At 39.3% G+C, this 25,209-nt stretch overlaps 1 protein-coding gene across 5 annotated transcripts in view; it reads right to left on the bottom strand.

Annotated features, from left to right (window-relative positions):
- The window catches only part of CPED1 (cadherin like and PC-esterase domain containing 1), a 587,225-nt gene that overhangs the window by 343,652 nt on the left and 218,364 nt on the right, over positions 1-25,209 (bottom strand). The window contains exon 16 of one of the 5 annotated variants that reach the window (XM_089329478.1): positions 311-2,491. The exons of 3 other annotated variants lie outside the window; for them this stretch is intronic. In XM_089329478.1, coding sequence (XP_089185604.1) covers positions 2,465-2,491 — 27 coding nt within the window. In that variant the 3' untranslated portion in view covers positions 311-2,464. Of the gene's footprint in view, positions 1-310; positions 2,492-11,876; positions 14,408-25,209 lie in introns of those variants that run through there. One more of the 5 variants, XM_089329474.1, reaches the window with a different exon arrangement.

Below are 25,209 nucleotides of genomic sequence, written 5' to 3'. Positions count from 1 at the left end.
AATAAATTTAAAAGAGAGAGAGAGAGAGAGAGAGAGAGTCTTACAGTAGAGATTTCTTCCCCTGGAGTGTTCTAGAAAGTCTATGGTATGAGGAAATCCAGACTGGGCTGTCTCTCCTTCCTGAGCCCATCCCTGCCTAACTTCCAGTGAGTGGGGAATGGCCTCAGGACAGGAGCGACTGCAGCTGCCTGAGGTCTAGCAGGTGATGGGCGACTTGGCCTTTTTGACTGTTTAAGTCAGCCCTGCCACATATCCACAACTGGAAACAGTTTCCCATATTCCTCCCCCCCCTTTTTTTTTCCTCTTCTCCTTTTCCTTCTTCTGTTCTTCTCCCCTTGGACACACAAATAAAACGTGGCCTCTTGACGGTCACCCGGTCCCTCCATCGTGCTTACTCACATTTCCCATCATGAACAAGTTAACATTTCACTGGCCTTGTTTCCCTCAGACACAAAATTCAGTTTCCCCAGCACCATGAGGTCAGAAGCAGTTCAGGTGGTGGACAGAGAGTTATGAACTTGCTGCTCAAGGACACTGAGGGTAGCTGGTGTTTTAATTGACTTAAGGCAAAAGACAGCAGAGGCAACTGGGGAGATTTGATTTGGTCTAGAGTGGAAGCCAGGTTCCCTGGGAGCTTAGTTATTGACAGAGGACAGGAAAAGATGGTATGATGGCCCAGGAGTCACAGGGATAGAGAAAGAATTGTTTTTAAATATGAGGATGATATGCCTATTTGCTGGCATAAAAGAAGGAAGCAGTATAAAAAATGTGTTGGAAGAATAATTAATTGATGGAGCAGGGTTTCCAGGAGCTGAGAGAGGTGGAGGGATTAGCGTCACTCTCAGAGGGAGATGGGACCTGTGAAGACACAGAAGGATTTGGAGATGTTGCAGGTTCATACCAGCTGACTTTGATCTTGTTAATGATCTGTTGAGACATAGGGTATAGGGATGAAAACTTCAGAAGAGTGGAAGAGATCTGGAATGGATGGATCATGGCCTCTGGTGGTGGGCCAGGTGTGTCATCTTTATTTATGATGGGCCAAAAGCCAGTAGCTCTTAAAATAGTAGCAACTGGTTTCAGAAATTAACAAAAGCCCCAGTCGGAAGGAGGGAATCATTCTCAGAAAATGTAATTAGAGAATGTATCAACGAGCATGTTTTGAAAACTTTTGAAGGGTACTCAAAACTTCCTAGACATTCTTTAGAAAATGATTTAGAAGAACTGTGTTTTAGCACTGATTCAGCAATTTAATAGTTTAGCTGTCTTTTTTGTGATCAGTAATCATTTTCAAATCAGTTTCTTCATTTGCAAAATGGGTATTCATTAATTAACTCAACAAATATTTATTGAACGCCTGCTACTGGCAAGTGCTGGGTTAGGGATTATAAGTAAAATAGAAAACAGATATTCTCTGTCCACAAGTTTCCTTCCATCCGCCTAGTGGCTCCCTCTCCTATTTCCTTTATCGGGAGTGTTGATGAGGTAACGAATCAGAATGTTACTTTGCATCCTTTGATCTACATTTCACCAATTCCTCATTACCACTCTGATACTGGTAACTACTGTTTTATTCCTATCTAAAGGTACTTGAAAAAGTACATGGAAAAATGGAGTTATTAGATAAGTTAATTTTGGTGCAAAAAAAATTAAGTCCATGAATAGTTTTTCATAATATGTAATCTCCACGAACGTTTTGAAGACTCCTTATACGCATGGTTTTCAAAATTTTTGTACCAAAATAAACTTACCTTTTAATTCTATTTCCATGAACTTTTGAAGTAACCTTGTATTTTACCATTCTCTCTCTCTCTCTCTCTCTCCTTTCTGTAAAGATTCCACAATGAGATCAGACAATATTTTTCTCTCAAAAAATGAGTAACTATGTGAATGACATTAATTTGTTCTCGTATAAAAACCATTTTACTATACATGTGTATTATAATGTCATGTTTTATATCTTAAATGTACATGCAAAAATTTATTTTTAAAAATCACTACGTGCTTTGAAAATTCTGAAGCCCAATTATGGAAAAATCCAGGAAAAAATTATTATTTATTATTGAAACAATTGTCCTATTGTGATGATGACCACAACAATAATTATAACTTCTGGATGGAAGACTCTACCTCCATATGGTGCCATGGCTCACTCAGGTACTGCATAGCTTCCCAGACAAGCATGGCAACTGCTGTCTCCACTGGGAAGCAGAGTAGCACTTTACACTGTGCTCATTGCTATCCTTACCATCCTCTTGTCTTCAGGAGCCAGCGTCCCTGTTCCTGTGGCTGCTCCTCTGATGTAGACATCAGTGCTAATTCCAGCAAAGGCACAACATAGAGCTGGAATAGCCGCCAAGTGCAAACCAGCAGAGTTCTTTGATCTTTAGCCTGGTGCTTTCTTCGGGTGGCCAAAACTTTGAAAGGACAAGCTAAGAGAGTATATCAGTGATTGCAAGTCAGCTCAAAGGTAATGTTCTGGAGAGGATATCTGGAAATAGAATCAATGAAATTGCCTTGATGTTTTGATATGTAAGTCTAGAATAGGAAAAAAAAAAAACATTCCCTCTACAGCTGCAGTGTTAATTCCCCTATACTACCTCCAACTTTCTATAACATTCCCAATCTTGTTCTACGTTTCTGTTTTATTGGACATTAAGGAATTATCTTCAGTGGTGGCAGATGGGGACAAGGGTGGGGGGATTTTTTCCCCTTTTTTTTGTGTTCAGACCAAGGAGGAAGTCCATTTCTAACAGAAGGGATTTTCAGACAAGAGAAAATAAAAGCAGCAGAAAATTAGGTGAGGAGCAGAGATACAGAGGAAGAGAGATACAGAGGAAGATGAAATAGATTGCTTTATTTATTTATTTATTTATTTTGACAGGCAGAGTTAGACAGTGAGAGAGAGAGAGAGACAGAGAGAAAGGTCTTCATTCCATTGGTTCACTCCCCAAATGGCCACTACGGCTGATGCAATGTGCCCATCTGAAGTCAGGAGCCAGGTGCTTCCTCCTGGTCTCCCATGTGGATGCAGGGTCCAAGCACTTGGGGACCATCTTCCACTGCCTTCCCGGGCCACAGAAGCGAACTGGACTAGAAGAGGAGCAACAGGGACAGAACCGGCACCCAACCGGGACCAGAACCTGGAGTACCAGTGCCGCAGGCAGAGGATTAGCCAAGTGAGCCACGACGCCGGCCTTTACTTTCTTCTTAATGCCATCCTCCGTGAAAGGCTGTGCTTGTGACCAGATTCAGAAATTAAATTCCGGGGCTCCGGATTCTGTCCCGGTTGCCCCTCTTCCAGGCCAGCTCTCTGCTGTGGCCAGGGAGTGCAGTGGAGGATGGCCCAAATCCTTGGGCCCTGCACCCCATGGGAGACCAGGAAAAGCACCTGGCTCCTGGCTCTTGCCATCGGATCAGTGCGGTGCGCCAGCTGTGGCGGCCACTGGAGGGTGAACCAACGGCAAAAAGGAAGACCTTTCTCTCTGTCTCTCTCTCTCACTGTCCACTCTGCCTGTCAAAAAATAAAAATAAAAAAAAATAAAAAGAAATTAAATTCCTAGTTTACCAGGTAAGGGCATGGACTCATCATGCAGTGTCTAGATGTAAGAAAAGCAGCAAAAAACTGTAAAGAAGGTCATTTCTTGAGCACTTATCTCTAAATACTTCTTTTATAGATTTTGTGTTTCTTACTTTATCTGGGCAAAAAGTTCACTTTCTAGGGTTTTTTCACCTTTGGATCTGACACACACCTCTTCCTACCTTGTATTTCAAATCTCATTTTTTTCATAGATTTACCCACTAGAGGAATAACTTACACATGTTACAATGAAGGCAGGGTTTTGTTATACTTCTTGAAATTTCTTTCTTTATTTGAGAGGCAGAGAAAGTGAGAGTGGGAGCAAGAGAAAGAGTGAGTGTCCATCTACTGTCTCAGTCCCCAAACTTCTAGGAGCAGGGAACTCAGTCTAGATCTCCTAGGTGGGTGGCAGGAAAGCAACTACTTGAGCCATCACCTGCTGCCTTCCATTAGCAGGAACCGTGAGTCAGGAACAGAGCTGCGCATGCCAATATAGGATGCAGGTGGGCAAAGAAGCATCTTAATGGCTGTGCCAAATGTTTGCTCCTATTAGATTTTGACATGTGATTCCCTGCATTGCTTGTCTACCTTCTCTTCACTGCTCTTCTTAGCAATCTGATCTTAGCAATCTTCTTTGCAATCTGATCTGCATTTACTGTGGCTATTCTGTGAATGACCCTGACGTTGAAAGCCTAAAAGGAGCTGCTCTGTCCTGACCTGACTCTGGTACTTACCGTCCTCTCCCTCCTAACATCAACTTGTTGGTGTGATTGTTCCTTTTGGGGGGCTTAAGGTGTTCATTTCTTATTAAGTGGTTAACTTTGCATTGATCTGTATCTGACTTTCTCCTTTAATCAATTCAATAAATATTTATGGATAGTTGAGCTTGACTCAGTGTGGGATAAAGATGTGAATAAGACTCTATCTCTTTTTTTAAAGGAACTTAGACATGTTTGAGGCAGTAAGCCAAGTACAGAATATGCCAAACGCTACACCAGATTGTTGGACACACTGAAGAATTAGCCGAAGGGACATCCACATCCTTACGCAGGCTTCCCAACACCTCTCTATTTTGACTTTTTTCTGATTTCCCAATTCCTACATCACTGAGTTGGGGCTTAAATCAGCATTCTCCACAGTGTGTTCCTTGTAACACTAGTCTCAAGAGGCACTCTGTGAAAAAACAATTTCATGTTCAATTAAGAATAGGAAATCACACATTCTCTTCTTGGAAATCTCCAATCTACACCTGCACACCCAAGGTTTTCACCAGCAGAGAAGTAGAAGAGACTATTTGTCCCATAGTTTTCTGATCCTATTTACTCACACAACACTTTATAAGAAAAATAGTATTTCTCAGGCCACACTCTTGGAAACATTATTCTTATTAATTCATCAAATGATGGATATGATCATTTTATTAAAGTCCTAATTGTTTGCAAGGTTTCAATTTTATCATTGTTGAAGAAGAAACATCCATACCAGCTGGATTTTTTAAATACCTTGAATTTTGCTGTGCAGTATGGTATGTCCTGGCCACATGTGGCCATTGAGCATTTGAAGTGTAACGAGTCTCATTTGAGATGTGTTGAAAATATAAAATGTCAGATTTGGAAGAGTGTAAAATAGCTCACCAATGATTGTTATATTGATTGTATATTGAAAAATAATATTTTGGGGCCGGTGCTGTGGCACAGCAGGTTAACGCCCTGGCTTGAAGCACAAACATCACATATGGGAGCCAGTTCTAGTCCCGGCTGCTCCTCTTCCGAACCAGTTCTCTGCTATGGCCTGGGATAGTGGTGGAGGATGGCCCAAGTCCTTGGGCCCCTGCACCCACGTGGGAGACCCAGAAGAAGCTCCTGGCTCCTGGCTTCAGATCAGCAGAGCTCCAGCCATTGTGGCCATCTGGGGAGTGAACCAGCAGATGGAAGACCTCTCTCTCTCTACCTCTCTCTGTAACTCTGTCTTTCAAATAAACAAAAAATAAATCTTTTTAAAAAAGAAAAATAATATTTTAGGTATATTTGGTTAAATAACATTAAAATTAACTTCACTACGTTACATTTTTTAAAAATGTAGCTATTGGAAAATTAAAAGTTACATATGGTGGCTCACATTATCTTTCTACTGGACAGCATTGCCTTAGAAGACAAGAATTATATTTTTTATACTTAGTATTTTCCTATAGCACACAGGAAACCTTGTACCCAATGAAATAGTTAAAGTATACTTGTTAATCAAATTAATTTGGTTGGAAAAATTGGGGTTTCATTGGGACAGCCAGTGCCATTGATCTCACACTCTTACTATCGCACTATCTCAGTATCACAGGGCATCTTTCCTGCCCTTTTTCCCTCTTTTTGCCTATAATCCATATGGAACAACATCCAGCAAAGCTATACTGATATCAGATCTATTAAGAACACTTGCCAGGTTCTCCTGAGCTCCCCAATCAGAAAGCCTAATCAGAGTGTGCACTTGTAATTTCCATTTGAAATCAGTCATTCTGATGGTATTTGTACAAGCATCAATCCTTCTTAGGCATTCATAGATTGTAGAGTTTTTCCTTGGCATTGACTCTACATTTGCTAAATGCATGATCATTGTTTCTTGTGATCCCAAATACCACTCCTTGGTACGATAGGGGAAAAAAAAAAAAAAGAAATTAAAATCCCTACTACTAGCACATTTTCTCCAGAGGGAACTATTTTCCCAGATGTGTGCTGAACTCTGAAGGACTGGGTAATATAGCTAGGAAATAACTAATACAGGCTGCATTCTCAGCTATGAAATCAGACTTTCATAAGTCATGCCACATCTGTAAAATAATTGTGCCAGGGTATGGTGTCTTGGAACCACCTACATCTATAGCCAGGCAAAGGGACTTGAGGTAGCTAGGCTTGTGCTTCACGTGAGCGTGGAGAAGCATCTAAGCCAGCAAATTCCAGCAGGCAGTGAGAAGGCAGCCCTGGAGGCAGCTGATGCAAAGTTGCATGGAGAAGAAAATAAGCAGGATAGGGCAACCGTCTCTAAAGCATGAGTCAGAGAAGAAAGAAAAAAAAAGGAACAACACCATGGAAAATCAACTACAGATGCTTTCAATCAGACACAAGTGTGTTCGCTCCATGCACACTCGCCATCCATGGAGAATTACAATGAAAATGGATCTGATATACTCATCTTTCACACAGACGCATAGCACAGATACAAGAAACTATATTGAATGTAATGCTCAAAGATAAGTTCTCATTTAAGAAGCTACAGAAAAGTGTCAAGAGAGATATATGCCCATGACATTTGAATAATAAGCCTCTGAATAACAAGCCTCCCCATTTTGTCAGGCTGGGCCAACAGAATCTTTGGAAACTTTCTAGTTTATAGGGTATTAAAGTTTTTTTTTTTTTAATTTAAGTTAGAAAACACTCTACTGAAACCACCTTGTATGTTGCACAGTGAATACTACTCATAAACATTGTTTTCTGACTTTTTTATTATTATAATTTTTCCTAAATACATTATGTCCATCTTTATCATGATTTAACCATATTCCGTTATTAGACTTAAACTTTGAAATGCATTTCTGAACAGATCTCCTCAATATTAAAAAAGAAAAAAAAAAAAGCCAGTGGCTTCCCTTTGGCATTAAACAAAAGCCACACTTCCTAGCCTGACCATTTTTTCATTTCTTTATTTTTAAAAATATTTATGTATTTATTTGGAAGTCAGAGTGACACATGGAGAGAGACAGATAGAGTAGAGGGGGGGCAGCAGAGGGAGAGGAAGCTTTTGTCTGCTGGTTCACTTCCTAAAAGGCCACAACAGCCAGTCTGGGCCAGGCTGAAACCAGAAGCCAGCAACTCCATCTGGGTCTCTCTTAAGGGTAGTGGGAGTCCAAGTGCTTGGGTCATCTTCTGCTGCTTCCCAGTTACATTGGCAGGGAGCTGTATGGGAAGCAGGGCAGCTGGGACTTGAACTGATACTCTGAAATGTGATGCCAGTGTTGCGAGTGGCAGTTTAACTCACTGTGCCACCAATGCTGGTCCTCCCTAGCTTGACCTTTAGAGTATTTACAATTTGGCCCAATCTTTTAGTCTGGCCTCAGCACCTCTAATCAGCTTTGTACACTACATAGACAAGGCAATTTAGGCAGCTTGCTTCCCACTCCTGCAGCTTCTGGTGTTCCATCCCCATTTCTGCACATCCAAACCCCACTCAATGATCAAAATTAGCCTCCTTTGTGTCCTCCCAGTAGCTGTGGCTTCCCATTCTCTAGGTACTTCATCATTTTTCCAAGCATTCTTCTACCTCTATTTCTTTTATTTATTTATTTTTTATTTAGTAAATATAAATTTTCAAAGTGCAGTTTCTACAACTCTCTCTTCTTTTTCTTCTGTTCTTCCCCATCTCAGTCTCTCCCTGGCCCTCCCTTTTCTCCTTGTGCCCATTAAATCCTGACTCTGCCAACTGCTAGCTCTGTGACTTTATTATTTAATGCATCTGTGCCTTAATTTTGTCAGCTGTAAAAGTGAGCATAGTAATAGCACCTACTCCACATGGTTGTTGTGAAGACTAACTGACTTTCTGTGAAGTTTTAGAACAGTGTCTGGTAAGTAGTATACCCTTTGTAAGTTATTTGCTATTTTATTTATTTATTTATTTTTTTGACAGGCAGAATGGACAGTGAGAAAGAGAGAGACAGAGAGAAATGGCCGCTGCGGCCGGCGCGCTGCATCCGGTACACTGCGCTGATCCGAAGCCAGGAGCCAGGTACTTTTCCTGGTCTCCCATGTGGGTGCAGGGCCCAAGGACCTGGGCCATCCTCCACTGCACTCCCGGGCCACAGCAGAGAGCTAGACTGGAAGAGGAGCAACCGGGACAGAACCCAGTGCCCCGACGGGGACTAGAACCCGGGGTGCCAGTGCCGCAGGCAGAGGATTAGCCTAGTGAGCCGTGGTGCTGGCCTAGTAATTTGCTATTATTTATAACAGTTGTCATAGTAAAAGTATCAGTGGTGCTGTTACTATTTTTGCATTCCCAGCACTATTTCATGTGATCTCTTACATTCTTTATGATCAATCAACATTCATAGAATAAAAACATAAAGGAACAAAAAGCAAGAAATTTTAAAATGAGAATCAATGCACTAGTGTTTTTTTTATTACTTTAAAAAATTGCTTTAGGAATTCTTGTTGAACAGTGCCAGGACTTACTAGGCATTCTTAGTGGGAAAAATACAACTTTGTAAAAGGGAGATCTAAAATAAAAACAAAATCCTATCAACTGGCAGCCTCCTGAAAATAAATTATTCTAGTGTGCAATTCTGGAGAAGCAAACATTTAACCTAATATGTATTTGATACCCGTAAACTGTAATAGACTTACACAAAATGTAAAGTGAGTTCAATCAAGGCTCAAACTAATGCCAACCAAATGGAATTTTTGACTTTCCAGATTGCCTTTATATCCCCTTTCTCATTAAACCACTCTTGCTCTAATGAGCTAGACTTAAAGAAAAACTTAAAAAATAGAACTGAAGAAAAAAAGAAAATTAAACGTGATGGAAATTCGGCCACATCTATGCTTCTCCATCGGGCTCCAGTAGCATGCGGAGCTGAAGAGGCACTCGCAAGCCTTTGAAAATCAATGTGCATTTGGAGGAGTGGAGAGGCTGCCTTTCAGTCTCTGTATTTTTTCCCTGCTGTCCTTTAACTGTGCCCTGCACTAAATTTAACATGTCCCCAGACTCTTATTTAATTCTCACAGCTGGGAGACAAGACTAGCCCAGCCAAATCTGTTTTCCTACATTTCCTGAAAATCTGCCCTTTAATAATTTATTTTCTCCACTAAAATGGTCTCTACCTAAGCTCTAATAGATTTTGCGGCACGGTTGCTGCTTTAATCAGAGAGGAGAATTTTATGGATTTATTAATCGTGCTCTTTTTCAAAAGCTACTGATTAAGCATGTGCCTGAGGGTTGGGGACAGCCAGAAGGTACAATGGAGGCTGCTGGCTTACTGAGAACAGTCTGCAGATAGCTTTCACACAGGGCCCGCACAGACTGCATACAGCTGGTGCCAACTGAGTAGACTGAAGCTTGAATTCTTCCCAGCTCCTAGCAACAGACTGCTCCACCGAAATCTTCTCCCCACCAACTTATTCACCGGGACTATCCCAGCAGCCAATAGCAAAATTCCTCTCTGCTCCCCACATCCCAGAGCAGCTACATTATTTCTGAAAACTGAATGACATGCTTGGCAGAAGAACATATTCTACGGCGAGGAGCTGCTTACAACAAGGTTTACTTTGGCCTACCCAACCAGCAGACCCACTAAACACCATCAACCCTGCCTTCTAGGAAAGTGGCAACTGAAGCCACACAGTCTCTTTCTGTGCTATATTCAAGGCACCAAAGTCACTGCCAAACAACACAACCAAACTTCCTGGACGCAAGAAAACCCTACTTCTAGGCCAAGTTACAGTGTGCTCAAGAGCACACACATTCAGAACAAACTCCAACTCAGCTGGAGATTTTGTTAGAAATCAAGACACCAGGAGTAAGAAGCGAAGGGTGTTTTTGAAAGAAAAATAAACTTATGTTTATTTGTTTTTTTTTATGCTGAAGATAAGTATTTTCTGCAAAATTCATGGCTGTCTGGAAGTCATTCGAATTTCATAGATATGTGTGCAAATCTCCTGATGCCCCTAATGGTCATTATCAGGTGGAGATGAATGGAAATGGCCTTGAGACAAATTCAGTAATGATTAGTCCATGAGTTGCCATTTGGCTCTACAGCAAACACTTAAAGCACTGCCTCATATCCATAGCCAAGCATAAGTGTGTTAGATGTACTTCTCCTTTGACCTAAAATGATCAGACTTTTAAAGAATGAAATCTTGCACTACCAGCATTCACTATATTGACGAACCTTCAATCATTAAAAATTGAGCACTTCTTTGTTTCTTATGTGCTATTGAGAAATAAAAGGTGCTCCCTCATCTCCAAAGAAAAAGAGATTAATTAAACCACAGATATTTTTAAGTTACCTTATGTGTTTCCACAATCAAATTGTCAACTCTGCCCAAGGATTTCCTGGGTTAATATTGCAGATACCCATGGTATTTTATTATGTCTATTAAATTAATCTGGGGCCTCATATGTTTATTTTTGTAGCTTCCACTTTGAAAGAGTTAATAGACTAATCAATATAAGTGAGAGGTATTAGTATGGCAGTTTGTACATTGTGGTGAATTAAGGAAGAAAAGCATGATATGTGTAGAAAAATGAATAAAAGGGATATAACATAGTATTTTAGTTCCTTCGTAATGAATTTACAAACTTCTTTTCCTTTATGAGACATTAGAAAGTCTCAAAACACAAATTCAAATGCATGCATGTTCTCACATTGTATTACATTTATAAATAAGCAATGACATCCTAAGTTGAAAGCTTGACAGACTGAACAGAAAAACAAAACCCAAAGCAATGTTCATCTGGTAATTAGAATGATCATCAGTTACAGTTTTGCTGTGTGGAGAAAACATATGCTCTGCTTCAATGGCCTGGAAAACTGGTAAAATAAATTTATAGTTTGGGTTGTAGCAATTAAATCGTTTTAAATCAGTATTTTTCAGGAAGTGTCATGTACACTTTTTTACTGCTTTTTTATCTAAAATTTTACTGTAGTCAGTGCTTGCTCACCCATGTTAAAATAGGCCAAGTCTATACAGATGAATGAAATCTACAGAGGCTAATTTCTAACTCTTATTTTATTGTACATAAATAAGAAAATATATCTAATTTATTATTGCATTTTTATATCAGACATGTACTCCAGTTTTACAGGAAATATGAAAGAGTAGAAATTTGGCAGAAATCAGAGTAATGTTTAAATCTTAACCACTAACTTTGGGCAAGTTATTGAACATCTAACTCTTAAGTTCCTCATTTATTCAGTAGAGTTAGTAACAATTACTTACATAGTAGAGTTAGAGTGAGGGAATGTATGTTAAGTACCTGATCAAACCTAACACACAGTAGGTACCCAGGGTAGTCATATTTTCCCTACCTTTCCCTTGCCTTGATCTCCTCCCCTTCATTTGCTTGTGGACCCCTCTTTACAATCAAGGAACACACGATGTCATAGCTAAAACTTTCAGCTGACCCATGAGAAGAAGAAGTTAAATAATCAATTGAATTAATGTGGTTTTGATTTCATTAGTTGGAATGACCCAACAGGAACTCTGACATACAAAAAAGAAAAACTTTTACATATACCAAACAAGTCTTAAAGGTATTAGGGTAGTATCAATGGTTTATTTTTTCAACTAAAGTAACCCAGATTGTTCACATTTTCCATCGTTAAGTTTGGTATCTTTAATAAATGTTGGCCAGTCAAACAGCTCTCACATTTCATTTTTGGTTCTTTCTCTTTTAAATTTTTTTTATCAAACATTTGTTCATATGCATTGTAAAAACAAATAGAAATTAACCATAGCAATGGCTAAAATATAAACCACAAATTTGAGTCAGTGGAGGCCTTTTTGGGTAACCCAAAATTCCATGTCTCTACGTATTTCAGTCCCTTTGTCAACTTATTAAATGATAAATGAACGAGATCAGAAGAACAGAATAAAAATTAATCCCTCTTAAGAGTTATATAGGCTCTTGGTCAGGACCCAGACCCAAAAAGGAAACTTGATCTAGGTTTTGAAAGCACTTTGGTGTCTCAGAATGATTTTACTTGATCAACTTCCCAGAAAATACATGGTTCGGGCTGGCAACAAGTTGTGAAAGTTAGGGGGGAAACGCTCTGTTTCTCTCTACTGAAAACATAAAAATCTTATCTACTTTGTTAATTTAGATATGTGTATACTCTTTGTCACCAGGTTGAACAGATGAACATTTTTTTTAATTTATCTTAAACTATATGTTTTGTATTTAGTTACCAACATGAAGAAAAGGCTTCTCCTCAAATCTCTTTAGTTTCATTCTTCTACTCCTTGATTCCTAAGTAAATACTACTTTGCTTTAACCTCTCACCAAAGTCTGGCTGTAGTCACTCAAATTTGAGCATAATATATCAAGCATTTTATGCATAATATTAAGCTCTGTAAAGAATACAAAGAATAAGAAAATACTGGGCCTGTACTCAAGGAATTTGAGAGTATCTACACAAAGCAGCAGGTCCACCCCAGGGACATCATCTCTCACATACACACCACGTATGCACACTTTGTAAGAAGGGATGAGGGAAAATGGTGAAAGAATGAGATCACACAGGAAAGGGTCAATCTTATCCAGGAAATCTATAATGTTGAAGCTTAAAAATTTCCCTCCTCCAATTTCATTCTGCTCTACTTCTGGCTCTATGATTTACTCAAATAATGTTAGAAATGGGATCATTGTACAAAATATTTTCAATGCATTTATAAAGGTCTACTTATCATACAAGAGATCTTCATAGTTCATGGAAAATGTATATTTTGAAAAACATGCCAATTTTTTTGTGTGCCACAGTAAACTTTTCTTTTTATTCTATTTTTCTTCTAATGCTTTGAAGTCCCCTCATGCTTGAGGGGTTGAGAAAGCATTTTTGGGGGGACCAGTGCTGTGGTATAGTAGGTTAAGCTGCCACCTGCAATGCTAGCATCTCATATGAATGCTGATTTGAGTCTGAGCTGCTCCACTTCTTATCCACCTATGCTGGAGACCTGGATGTCTGCTGCAGACACTTGGGAGTGAACCAGAAGTTGGAAGATCTCTTTCTCCTCCCACCCACCTTGATCTCTTCTAATCGCTGTTCAAGTAAATAAATGAACCTTTAAAAATATTTTTCTTGCTGCCATATAGACAAGAATTAAACATTTGACTAAAGTGTTGAATCTAAATGTAATCTCATTTTGTTGTTAAGCAGGGGAAGTGATGCTGAAGACAAGTGTATCAATTGAATTTTTAAAATAGCAGGAATAGTGTTTTTTCCTTCCTTTATACCATCTTTCTAGACTTCTGTGATGAGCTTGCCAATTAAAAATACATTTTGATTGAAGTCTGAAACTGAAATACCTCCCAGAGGTTTGGACCCAAAACTCAATGAAAAAGAACCACAGAGGCATGAAACCAATAACCCTCCAAATTTGAGTGAATTAGAACTATTCTGTTTTGCCACACTAGTCAGAAAGCCACAGGCATTCCACCACCCCCAAAACGGTCTGGAGAATGATGGAAAGTATAAAACATGATTGGGCATAGTTGTGCTGCTGCATTCAACAGTTATAGAAAGAGCCCTGAGTTTCCATCCAAAGGTCTCCCTTGCAAAAAACTAGCCTTTCAAATAACAACTCTAATTAAGGTTTTCACCCAACAAATGTTTTCAAATATGCCTTCAAAAATATATCAAAAATACAATTCACATGTCTGATCAAAAGGGAGGCAGAGTTACAAGAATTTATTGTGAGTTTTCCTTCATATTTTTATACTTGAAAAATAGAGACGTGTGAATGGTTTTTAGAAAGAGAACACATTCAGCTGGTGCCGCGGCTCACTAGGCTAATCCTCCGCCTGTGGTGCTGGTGCTCCCGGTTCTAGTTCCAGTTGGGGTACCGCATTCTGTCCCGGTTGCTCCTCTTCTAGTCCAGCTCTCTACTGTGGCCCAGGAAGGCAGTGGAGGATGGCCCAAGTGCTTGGGCCCTGCACCCCATGGGAGACCAGGAGAAGCACCTGGCTCCTGGCTTTGGATCGGTGCAGCTCCGTCCATAGTGGCCATTTTGGGGGTGAACCAATGGAAGGAAGACCTTTCTCTCTGTCTCTCTCTCTCACTAACTCTGCCTGTTCAAAAAAAAAAAAAAAAAAAAAAAAGAACACATTCATTCATTTTGTTTCACAAACATCTACTGAGAAATTCAACCACATCAAATCACTAGGTGCCCAATATTCAGAAATGAAAGGCTCTCAACCATTAAGAAGGTCTCAGTTGGTGAGAGAATGCCTTACAATTAAGAGTATGCGTTCTCCACAGTGGTGCCAGGATTTGAATGCTTTTGTCCTAATAAAATTCATGTTGAAACTTGTCCTCATTGTGTTGGCATTTGGAAGTGGAGCCTTCGGAAAGTGTTTAACCATGAGGGCTACACCCTTGCGAATGAGACTCTAGACCTTATAAAAGGTTTGAGAAAGCTGCCTGGCCCTTCCATCTCTTCTGGATGTCAGGACACAGTGCACCTGCCTCCCCTCTTTACTACCATGTGAGGAGGCTGTGAAGAAACACCGGCTCAGGAACAGATCTTCACCAGACGCCAAATTTGCTGGCACCATCCATGATCTTGGCCTTCCCAAAACTGTGAGAGATTTATTTCTATGGTTCGTCAATCACCAGTGCAAGGTATTTTGTTACAGCAGAGCAGGAATGGACTAAAATGGACAGGTAAGGAAAGGTAATCCCAGGAGGCCTTGACAGATTCTCAATGGAATGTTAGGAACAAACTCTAAGAGAGATGAACTCTAAATGAAGGTATTTGCCATGAAAAAGAGAAAAGAGTATTTTAAACAAAGGAGTTGCTCACAATAATTTTGAAGGCTGACAGAAATGAAAGTTTGCCCAGCCTGTCTGATACCCTTTTTTAAGTAAACCACTTATTTTCCACATTGTTTGGTTATGGAAAACTAAGTTATAGCTTTTGCTGACAATAGTTAATAATGTTTTTCTCTGTCAACACAGTGAATGAGACTCAGCACAAACTTTCTACCACATAGAGGGACCAAGGTGGTTATTGTTGGGTTGGGTGTACCTGCAGCATTGAACTACTTGTTCTTCTTGTCTCTCTGTCACACTGCATTGCTTTGCATCTTTATTTATGATGTGTGCTAGGCTAAGAATGCTTCCCCTCAGATTTCTCTCTTGTTAGTCCTTCAAAATCATCTCAGTTGTCACCCCAACAAGAAGTCTTCCTTCACATGACTAAATCAATGTCTTATATTGTAGACTGAAGAATAGTGTTTGACAGTATACTTTGCTTACTACAGTGTGAATTTCCCTATAGATCTGAGACTCTGAAACTTTAAAAATATCATCTTTTCCCTGTGCCCAATGTATTTAGAAGATTTTGGATTTTGACTTATATTCCCAAGTGTTGAAAAAAGCATGACTCAAATGGTTCTTTTATATTTTCCCCCAAGTACCTCTCCTCTGAGATGTGGGAATATTTTCCTCATTGCTTTATTTTGTTCATTCTCTGTAACCACATGGCCCTTACCTCCAACTGACCTTGATATTTATAGGCTACAGGAACAATACTATAATAGTCAAGGCTGGCTAGACAGGCATTAAAACTCAGAAATGACTTGAAGATGGGGAAAATCTGAGTTGTAGGAGTGTGACTTTTGTAAACTAATTCATAATTTAACTCACATGACTTCACCAAAACTTAATAAAATCCTGTCATCACATTCATATTTCAGATTTGTAGATGTTTGTAAATGTTGTAGAGCAATTCAGATCTGGTTTCATTTTTGAGTTTGAGAGACTATATTATTGGAGAAAGAAAGTTTTCATGGCCAGAAAAGGCTATATATTTCCGTTTTATTAGGAAGTAAATGTGGGTAAATTTAAAGTATTTTCTTTTTCTGTTCTAAAAAAATTTCTTAAATATCACCTGGTTATTGACCTATTTTCTAGTTTTCTTGGGTCTAACAAAATATTATCTCTCTAGCTTTTCTGAAATTATTATTAAAATTAGTCACTGAAAACAATATTTGGGATTGGAGGCAGTTTAGCAACTGGAAAACACAAGTCTTAAAAGTGAGAAAATCTTGGCCTTTTTCCTGTTTGAAATCCTTAGACATATCTTTTTTTTATTTTGAGGCAGAGAGAAACAGAGAGAGAGAGGGAGAGAGAGAGATAGAGAGAGAGAGATATTCTCATCTACTAATTCACTCCCCAAATACTAAGAATAAGTGGATGACTGTGGATGGGTCAGGTAGAAACCTGGAGCTGGGATCTCAATCAGGTGGCAGAGACACAAATACTTGAGCCATCATTTGCTACATCTTAAAGTCTATATTAGTAGGAAGACAGGATCAGAAACAGAGCAAGGATGCAAACCCAGGCCTCCAAACATGGGATGCTGGAATCTTAACCACTAGGCTAAAAGTCCACCCCGAACAGATGTTTTGAAAACTGAGTTAGAGCATGCCATACTTGTTCTCAAAAACAACTCAATGCTCTGTCCACCCCACCACCAATAAAACATGGCATTTAGCATGGTCTACAAGGTTTTTCATGATCTGTCTCCTTTTCCCAACCTCTCTGCACCTATATCATTGTCTTTCTCTCTCTACTTTCCATCCCATTCTCTCTGTGGAGCCACATTACCTCCTCTACCCACTGTTCTCCAATCAACAGCATGTGCCGACCTCAGGCTGTTTGCACTTGCTCTTCTTCTGCTGGGAATGCACAACTTGCATACATCTGCAAGGCTCCCTCTCTCACTTCATTCAGTTCTCTGCACAAGTTCTCTCGCTGAAGAGGCTTCTCTGATCAGCTGTTAGAATCACATCCCTCATCATTCTCTACCCTTTCATCTAGCTTCATTTTTATTCATAGCACTTACCATTCACTCCTGTATATATACATGTCCACATTTTTAGGACTGTCTCTTCAACCCAAATACCAATTTCATAAAAGCAGAGCTTCTATTATTACCACCTGGTTTTTGTTCACTGTTATTTCTTAGTGTCTATACTAGGACCTGATTCTTAGAAGTCACTCAATACATGCTTGCTGGTTGAACAAGTGTTTATATCTATAGAATTAATAAATCCATATTTACACATATTTATTAAATGAATGCATATTTAATATGATAAAAAAGACAATAAATACAACACACTTGGAAAAAATCTCAAACAAATAGAATAAGAGTATGGCTAGGACTTCTTATTCTCCAAAAATTATAGAGGTATCAAAAGTCATCTATTTATAAGTTCTTTATTTTTTTTAATGAGGTGAAAGTCATCATGGCTAAATTCTGTTGTCTAACAATGCATCATTGATTTTTCTAGACATTTTCATTCTGACTTCAAAATATCCAGTATAAAAGAAAAAAAGATCTTCCTATTTTTTCCCTTGCCACACTCTCCTGATTTTCTCTTTGTCTTTGGTCCTACTTTTCATGCCACTTTTTTGCTCCCTCTCTTTCTCTACTTCTAAAAGTTAGGGTCAATGCTTAATTTCAAAAGACCTATTTTTAAATGTTATATATTTATTTTTTCATGAACATGAAAGACTGTGGGGTTAGGGAAGAGAGATATCTTTCATCTGCTGGTCATTCCACAAATGCCCACAAGAGCTGTGCTGGGCCAGGCCAAAGCCATGATCCCAGAACTTCATTCGCATCTTCCAAATGGGATGCAGACATTGAATTGGAAGTGGAGTAGCCAGGACATGAACCATCACTTCAATATGGATGTGATCATTCCAAGCAGCCGCTTAACCTGCCGTACCACAGTGCCTGGCTTAGGTTCTCCTATCTTTTGTCCTCAACAAGCTCTTTCTAGGAAGTAGCATTCAGTCCCACAAATTTATCTAATTTTAATATTTTTCTTGTAGAAAAGTTCAAACAAAACAAACATAGTTTAACTGTATGTTGAACGTCCAACCCAACAATGATCAACACACTGCCAATCTAATTTTATCTTTACTCCTGCCCCCTGAATTAATCTCACTGGATTATTGGAAAGCTATTTCCATATGTCATGTTATTTAATCTATAACTACTCCAACAAGTATTTCTAAAAGACAAACATTTCAAATTTTTTTTGACAGGCAGAGTAGACAGTGAGAGAGAGAGAGAGAGAAAGAGAGAGAGAGAAAGGTCTTCCTTTACCATTGGTTCACCCTCCAATGGCCACTGCGGCTGGTGCACTGCAGCTGGTGCACCGCGCCAATCCGAAGCCAGGAGCCAGGTGCTTCTCCTGGTCTCCCATGGGGTGCAGGGCCCAAGGACTTGGGCCATCCTCCTCTGCACTCCCGGGCCACAGCAGAGAGCTGGACTGGAAGAGGGGCAACCGGGACAGAATCTGGTGCCCCGACCAGGACTAGAACCCGGTGTGCCAGCGCTGCAAGGCAGAGGATTAGCCTATTGAGCCGTGGCGCTGGCCACATTTCAAATTTTTAAACATGAATTTTTTTTAACTTTTATTTAATGAATATAAATTTCCAAAATACAGAATATGGATTACACTGGCTTCCCCCCCATAACGTCTCTCCAACTCGCAACCCTCCCCTTATCCACTCCTTCTCCCCTTCCATTCACATCAAGATTCATTTTCGATTCTCTTTATATACAGAAGATCAGTTTAGCATACATTAAGTAAAGATTTCAACAGTTTGTTCCCACTCAGAAACATAAAGTGTAAAATACTGTTTGAGTACTAGTTATAGCATTAAATCTCAATGCACAGCACACTAAGGACAGAGATCCTACATGAGGAGTAAGTGCACAGTGACTCCTGTTGTTGACTTAACAAATTGACACTCTTGTTTATGGCCTCAGTAATCACCCTAGGCTCTTGTCATGAGCTGCCAAGGCTATGGAAGCCCCCTGAGTTCACTGACTCTGATTATTTTTAGACAAGGCCATGGTCAAAGTGGAAGTTCTCTCCTTCCTTCAGAGAAAGGTACCTCCTTCTTTGATGACCCATTCTTTCCACTGGGATCTCACTCGTGGAGATCTTTCATTTAGGTTTTTTTTTCCCCCAGAGTGTCTTGGCTTTCCATGCCTGAAATACTCTCATGGGCATTTCAGCCAGATCCGAATGCCTTAAGGGCTGATTATGAGGCCAGAGTGCTGTTAGGACATTTGCCATTCTATGGGTCTGCTGTGTATCTCACTTCCCATGTTGGATCATTCTCTCCCTTTTTGATTCTATCAGCTAGTATTTGCAGACACTATTCTTGTTTATGTGATCCCTTTGGTTCTTAGTCCTATCATTATGATCAATTGTGAACAGAAATTGATCACTGGGACTAGTGAGATGGCATTGGTACATGCCACCTCGATGGGATTGAATTCGAATCCCCTGGTATGTTTCTAACTCTACTGTTTGAGGTAAGTTAGCTTGAGCATGTCCCGAATTGCACATCTCTTCCCTCTCTTATTCCCACTCTTATATTTAACAGCAATCACTTTTCAGTTAAGTTTCAGCACTTAAGAAGAATTGTGTATTGATTACAGTATTCAAGCAAAAGTATTAAGTAGAACAAACAAAAAAAATACTAAGAGGGATAACATATTAAGCTGCTCATCAACAGTCAGGGTGAGGGCTGATCAAGTCACCGTTTTTCATAGTGTTCATTTCACTTTAACAGGTTTCCTTTTTGGTGCTCAGTTAGTTGTCACCTATCAAGGAGAACATGTGGTATTTGTCCCTTTGGGATTGGCTTCTTTCACTCAACATAATGTTTTCCAAATTCCTAACAGAGATCACTTTAACATGAATTTATTTTATGTACTTTAAATGCAGAGGGATAGAGAGAGAGAGAGAGAGAGAGAGAGAGAGAGAGAAACCTCCAATCTTCTAGTTAACTTCCCAAATACCTACAACAGCCGAACTGGACAAGGCCAGAAATGCAATCCAGGTCTCTGAAATGGGTGTCAGGGACCCAGCCATTTGAGCAGTCACTGCTGCCTACAAGGGTCTACATTAGCAGCAACCTGGAATTAGGAGTCACGTTTAGTTTCCAACTCATGCAATCCTAATGTGGAATGCAGACATTGTAAGGAGCATCTTAACTGGTACAGCAAAATCCACCCCCATACAAGATATGCTTTTAATATAATGAAAATACTATCATCCAATTTAGAAAAACTAATAATTCCTTAACCTCAGTAAATATCAAATGTTAAAATCCCTCTTATTGTTTATACATGTTATTTAATCATTTGTTTGTTTGAATTACAATCCAACCAATATCTAAGCATTGCATTTAGTTGAATGGCACTCTGTACTTCCTCATTGTATCCTATCAAGAAGTACATAGAATCAGGTTATTCAATATGTCAAATACAATAATAAAGTCTTTGTTTTTAGACTTTAGGTTAACATTATAAATAGGGTAAGAAGACATCAGAGCCTAAGCCAGCTTGCTGCTTTGTCCCTCCAGGGCGGTAGAGACTTTGTAATGGTAGATTGCCTCGCTATTGTGTTTTATGCGTCAGCTCCTCTCTCACCTGTGTAAGCAAGTGTCTCCACTAAATTAACTCTCATGAAAAGACTCAGAGTGCTTCACGCTCTTGACTGACTTGATGGATACAGACAAGATCACAGGTTTAATTTTGGATATGATGAGGCTGAAAGATCTTCGGGTGCAATGATCATAAAGTATCATCTTCCTGCCGTGGTCTGTGATGTGTGCATGATAGGACCCCTCCCTACCTGTTCATTCTTTTCATGCATCACCTTCCTTGTTTGATCTTGCTCCCCATACTGATGTTTCAGTTCTTCTTAAAGAGCGTTAAGCTCTTTCTTGCCATCGACCTTGGAACAGTTTCCTATGGCTAGAATTTCCTTGCCCTAGCCTTTCTTTCTTTCTTTTTTCCTCTATGTAGTTTTTACTTAATTCTTTTTCCCCCAGAAACCTTTTATTTAAGGTAGACAAACTTCACGCATTTAACAAATACAACTTCAGGAACACAGTGATAGTGATTCTTTTCCACCATACCCACTCTCCCACCCCCACTCCCACCCTTTTTCCTCCTCCCTCTCCAATTCCCATTTTATTTTTACTAAGATATATTTTTAATTAATTTATACACAGAAGATTAACTCTATAATAAGTATGGAAAAAAAAACCTGTCACTCAACAATTTCTTGGTTTCTCTTCTGGCTTCTGCTGTGATGCACGGTTCATTCAGGAGCACGCTGTTCTGTCTCCATGTGTGTACATATGATCTAGAGATTCTTGAGTTCTTGGTCTCCAGCTTCATCCCATTGTGATCAGAGAAGATGTACAGTACGAATTCAATTCCTTTGAATATCCTGAGACTTGCTTTATGGCCTGGCCTGTGGTCTATCCTAGAGAAAGTTCCATGCACTGGTGAGAAGAATGTATATTCTGCAACTGTAGGATGAGAACTTCTGTAGATACTCATTAGGTCCATTTTGTCTATTGAGTTGATTATCTGTTGTTTCCTTGCTGATTCTGTCTGGTCGATCTTTCCATTGCTGAAAGTAGGGTACTGAAGTTCCCCACTACTATTCATGGGAGTCTATGTCTCCCTTTAGATTCATCAACATTTCTTTTAAAGAACTGAGTGCCCTGTAATTAGGTGTGTATACATTTATTATAGTCACATATTCTTGTTGAATCAATCCCTTAGTCATTGCACAGTGTCCCTTTGTCTCTTTTAACAGTTTTTGTGTTAAAGTCTATTTTGTCTGATATTAGGATGGCTACACCAGCTTTCTTTTGGTTTCTATTAGCATGGAATATCTTTTTCCATCCTTTCACTTTCAGTCTACATGTATCTTTGTTGGTGAGATGTGTTTCTTGTAGGCAGCAAATAAATGGGTTTTGTTTTCCCCTTTCTATTCAGCCAGTCTGTATCTTTAAACTGGGGAGTTGAGGCCATTTATATTCAAGGTGACTATTGATAAGTAATGACTTGGCTTTGCCATTTTTCCATCAATATTCCTATTGTTTCCTTTGGACTTCCTCTGTACCTTTTCTGGGAGATTGTCGGTCTTCATCTTCTTTCACAGTGATGACCATATTTCTGTGTTTCTGTGTGTAGCACATCCTTAAGCATCTTTTATAAGGCTGGACAAGTGGTGACAAATTCTTTCAATTTCTGTTTGTTGTGGAAGATATTTATTTCACCTTCATTCATAAATGAGAGCTTTGCAGGATACAGTATTCTGGGTTGACAGCTTTTTCTCTTAAGGCTTGAAATATATCTCTCCATTCTCTTCTAGCCTGTAGGGTTTCTGATGAGAAGTCTGCTGTGAGTCTAATCGCAGATCCTCTGAAAGAAATCTGGTATTCCTCTCATGCCCATTTTAAAATCTTTTCTTTATGTTTTACCGTGGAGAGTTTGACTAACATGTGTCATGGTGAAGATCTTCCCTGGTCATGTCTATTAGGAGTTCTGTGTGCTTCTTGTACTTGAACTTCCCTTTCTTTCTCCAAATTTGGGAAGTTTTCTGTAATTGTTTCACTAAAAAGGCCTTTTTTTTGTATTTTCCATAACATTTATTTCCTAGGGGCAAATTGAGACACTGACTTAATACCCAAGTTCAAGAAATCCCATGACTTCCTCCACAACTTAACCTCATCAGTGTGTCTCATTCTAGGTATGTGGTCATCAAGGATATTTCTTAAATATTGATTTGCATGTGTTACTGTTCTGTGTCATCCTAATGTCAGATGGAATAAAACAATGTATATTAGTGCTAAGACTACTCATACAGGACAGAGACATTCATAGATATTCATAGTCATGTTACTGAGCTATATTTCTAGATGTCAGTTGTCATAATATTGTTTGCAAACAAATGGTTCAATATTTAATCTGCCTTCTCTGATGTCATCTAAATCTTTTTTTTTTAACTTTTATTTAATGAATATAAATTTCCAAAGTACGGCTTATGGATTACAATGGCTTCCCCCCCATAACGTCCCTCCCACCGGCAACCCTCCCCTTTCCCATTCCCTCTCCCCTTCCATTCACATCAAGATTCATTTTCGATTCTCTTTATATACAGAAGATCAGTTTAGCATACATTAAGTAAAGATTTCAACAGTTTGCTCCCACACAGAAACATAAAGTTAAAAATAATAGATGATTTTTTAAATGATGATGAAATTAGATCAGACCTATTGTCATGTTTAATCCCAGCGAGAGTCAAGTTGGGAATTGCTAATTTCTTCTTTTTTTTTTTTTAACAGAAGATCAGTTTAGTATACATTAAGTAAAGATTTCAACAGTTTGCACCCCCATAGAAACACAAAGTGAAATATACTGTTTGAGTACTCGTTATAGCATTAAGCCTCAATGTACAGCACATTAAGGACAGAGATCCTACATGAGGAGTAAGTGCACAGTGACTCCTGTTGTTGACTTTACCAATTGACACACCTGTCTATGGCATCAGTAATCTCCCTATGCTCCAGTCATGAGTTTCCAAGGCTATGGAAGCCCCTTGAGTTCTCCGACTCTTATCTTGTTTAGACAAGGTCATAGTCAAAGTGGAGGTTCTCTCCTCCCTTCAGAGAAAGGTACCTCCTTCTTTGAAGACCTGTTCTTTCCACTGGGATCTCACTCACAGAGATCTTTCATTTAGTTTTTTTTTTTTTTTTTTTTTTTCCAGAGTGTCTTGGCTTTCCATGCCTGAAATACTCTCATGGGCTTTTCAGCCAGATTGGAATGCCTTTAGGGCTGATTCTGAGGCCAGAGTGCTGTTTAGGACATCCGCCATTCTATGAGTCTGCTGAGTATCTCGCTTCCCATGTTGGATCACTCTCCCCTAAAAAGGCCTTCTAATCCATTCTCTCTTTCCACACCTTCAGGAATTCCTAAGACCCATATGCTGAGTGGTTTGATAGTATCCCTTAGAACTCCAACACTTTTTTTTATTTTTCTCATTTCTTCTTCTTCTTCTTTTTTTTTTTTTTTTTTTTTTTTGGTCTGACTATAAAATTTCCTGAGATTTGTCTTCTAACTCAAATATTGTTTCTTCTGTCTTATTAATTCTATTTTTAAAGTTTTCCATCACATTTTTATTTGTTCTACTGAATTCTTAATTTCCAATATTTAGTTTTGATTTCTCTTTAAAATGTCAAATTTATGAAAAAAAATTTCTTTCATGTCATGTATGGATTTCTTTAGTTTGTGGATTTGCTTCTAATTACTTCTAAGTAATCCTACAATCAATTTTTTGAATTCCATTTCTGGCATTTCTTCAATATTTTCATTTTCACATTCCAGTATTGTGGTGTTGTGTCCTTTTGGGGGCATGATGTTATCTTCCTTATGCTTGTTTCTTGAATTGCTATATTTTAAGGCATTTGTGGATATACCTGCTGGTTTATTTTTTTTTCCTTGTGATGGCTTTCATCTTTGGACTGTTCCTCTGTGGATTAGTGGAGTGTCTGCTCTTTCAGTGAATACCTGGAGGTATGTCCTGGGTGTGGCCAGAAAGCTCTGTTCAGTGCTCCAGGGTGAAATGACTGTTCAAGATGACTCCCAAATTGGGCATGGTAATTTTTTTTTTTTTATCAGAGAAGAAGTTTGTTCTGCTCTGTTGATATATTCCCATACTCATCCCCTCTCCTCCAAGGAGACTAATGCCTGGGCACTAGCCTCAGAGGGTACAATAGTCACCTGCACTGTCACAAGGATCACATAAAGGATCCAGGCAGTCCTCCGAGTGATCAAATATCCTGCAGCAATGACCCTCGCCAGGGAATTAGGGAGCCCAAAACATGTGGAGCCACCCACAGTGACTGCCCAAAGATCCAGCCACACCCTGTGCCCTCATACACAGCCAGTGTTTTCATAGCCCCAGCACACAAGTCTTCCACAGTCATAAGCACTCACCCCAACCCCCCTGTCAATTCTCCCAGCCAGACT

Source organism: Oryctolagus cuniculus, chromosome 3 (assembly GCF_051225735.1).
Source record: "Oryctolagus cuniculus isolate XC-2025 breed Fujian yellow rabbit chromosome 3, ASM5122573v1, whole genome shotgun sequence".
Classification (NCBI taxonomy): Eukaryota; Metazoa; Chordata; class Mammalia; order Lagomorpha; family Leporidae; genus Oryctolagus; species Oryctolagus cuniculus.
This window is presented reverse-complemented; position numbering and strand designations above follow the sequence as displayed.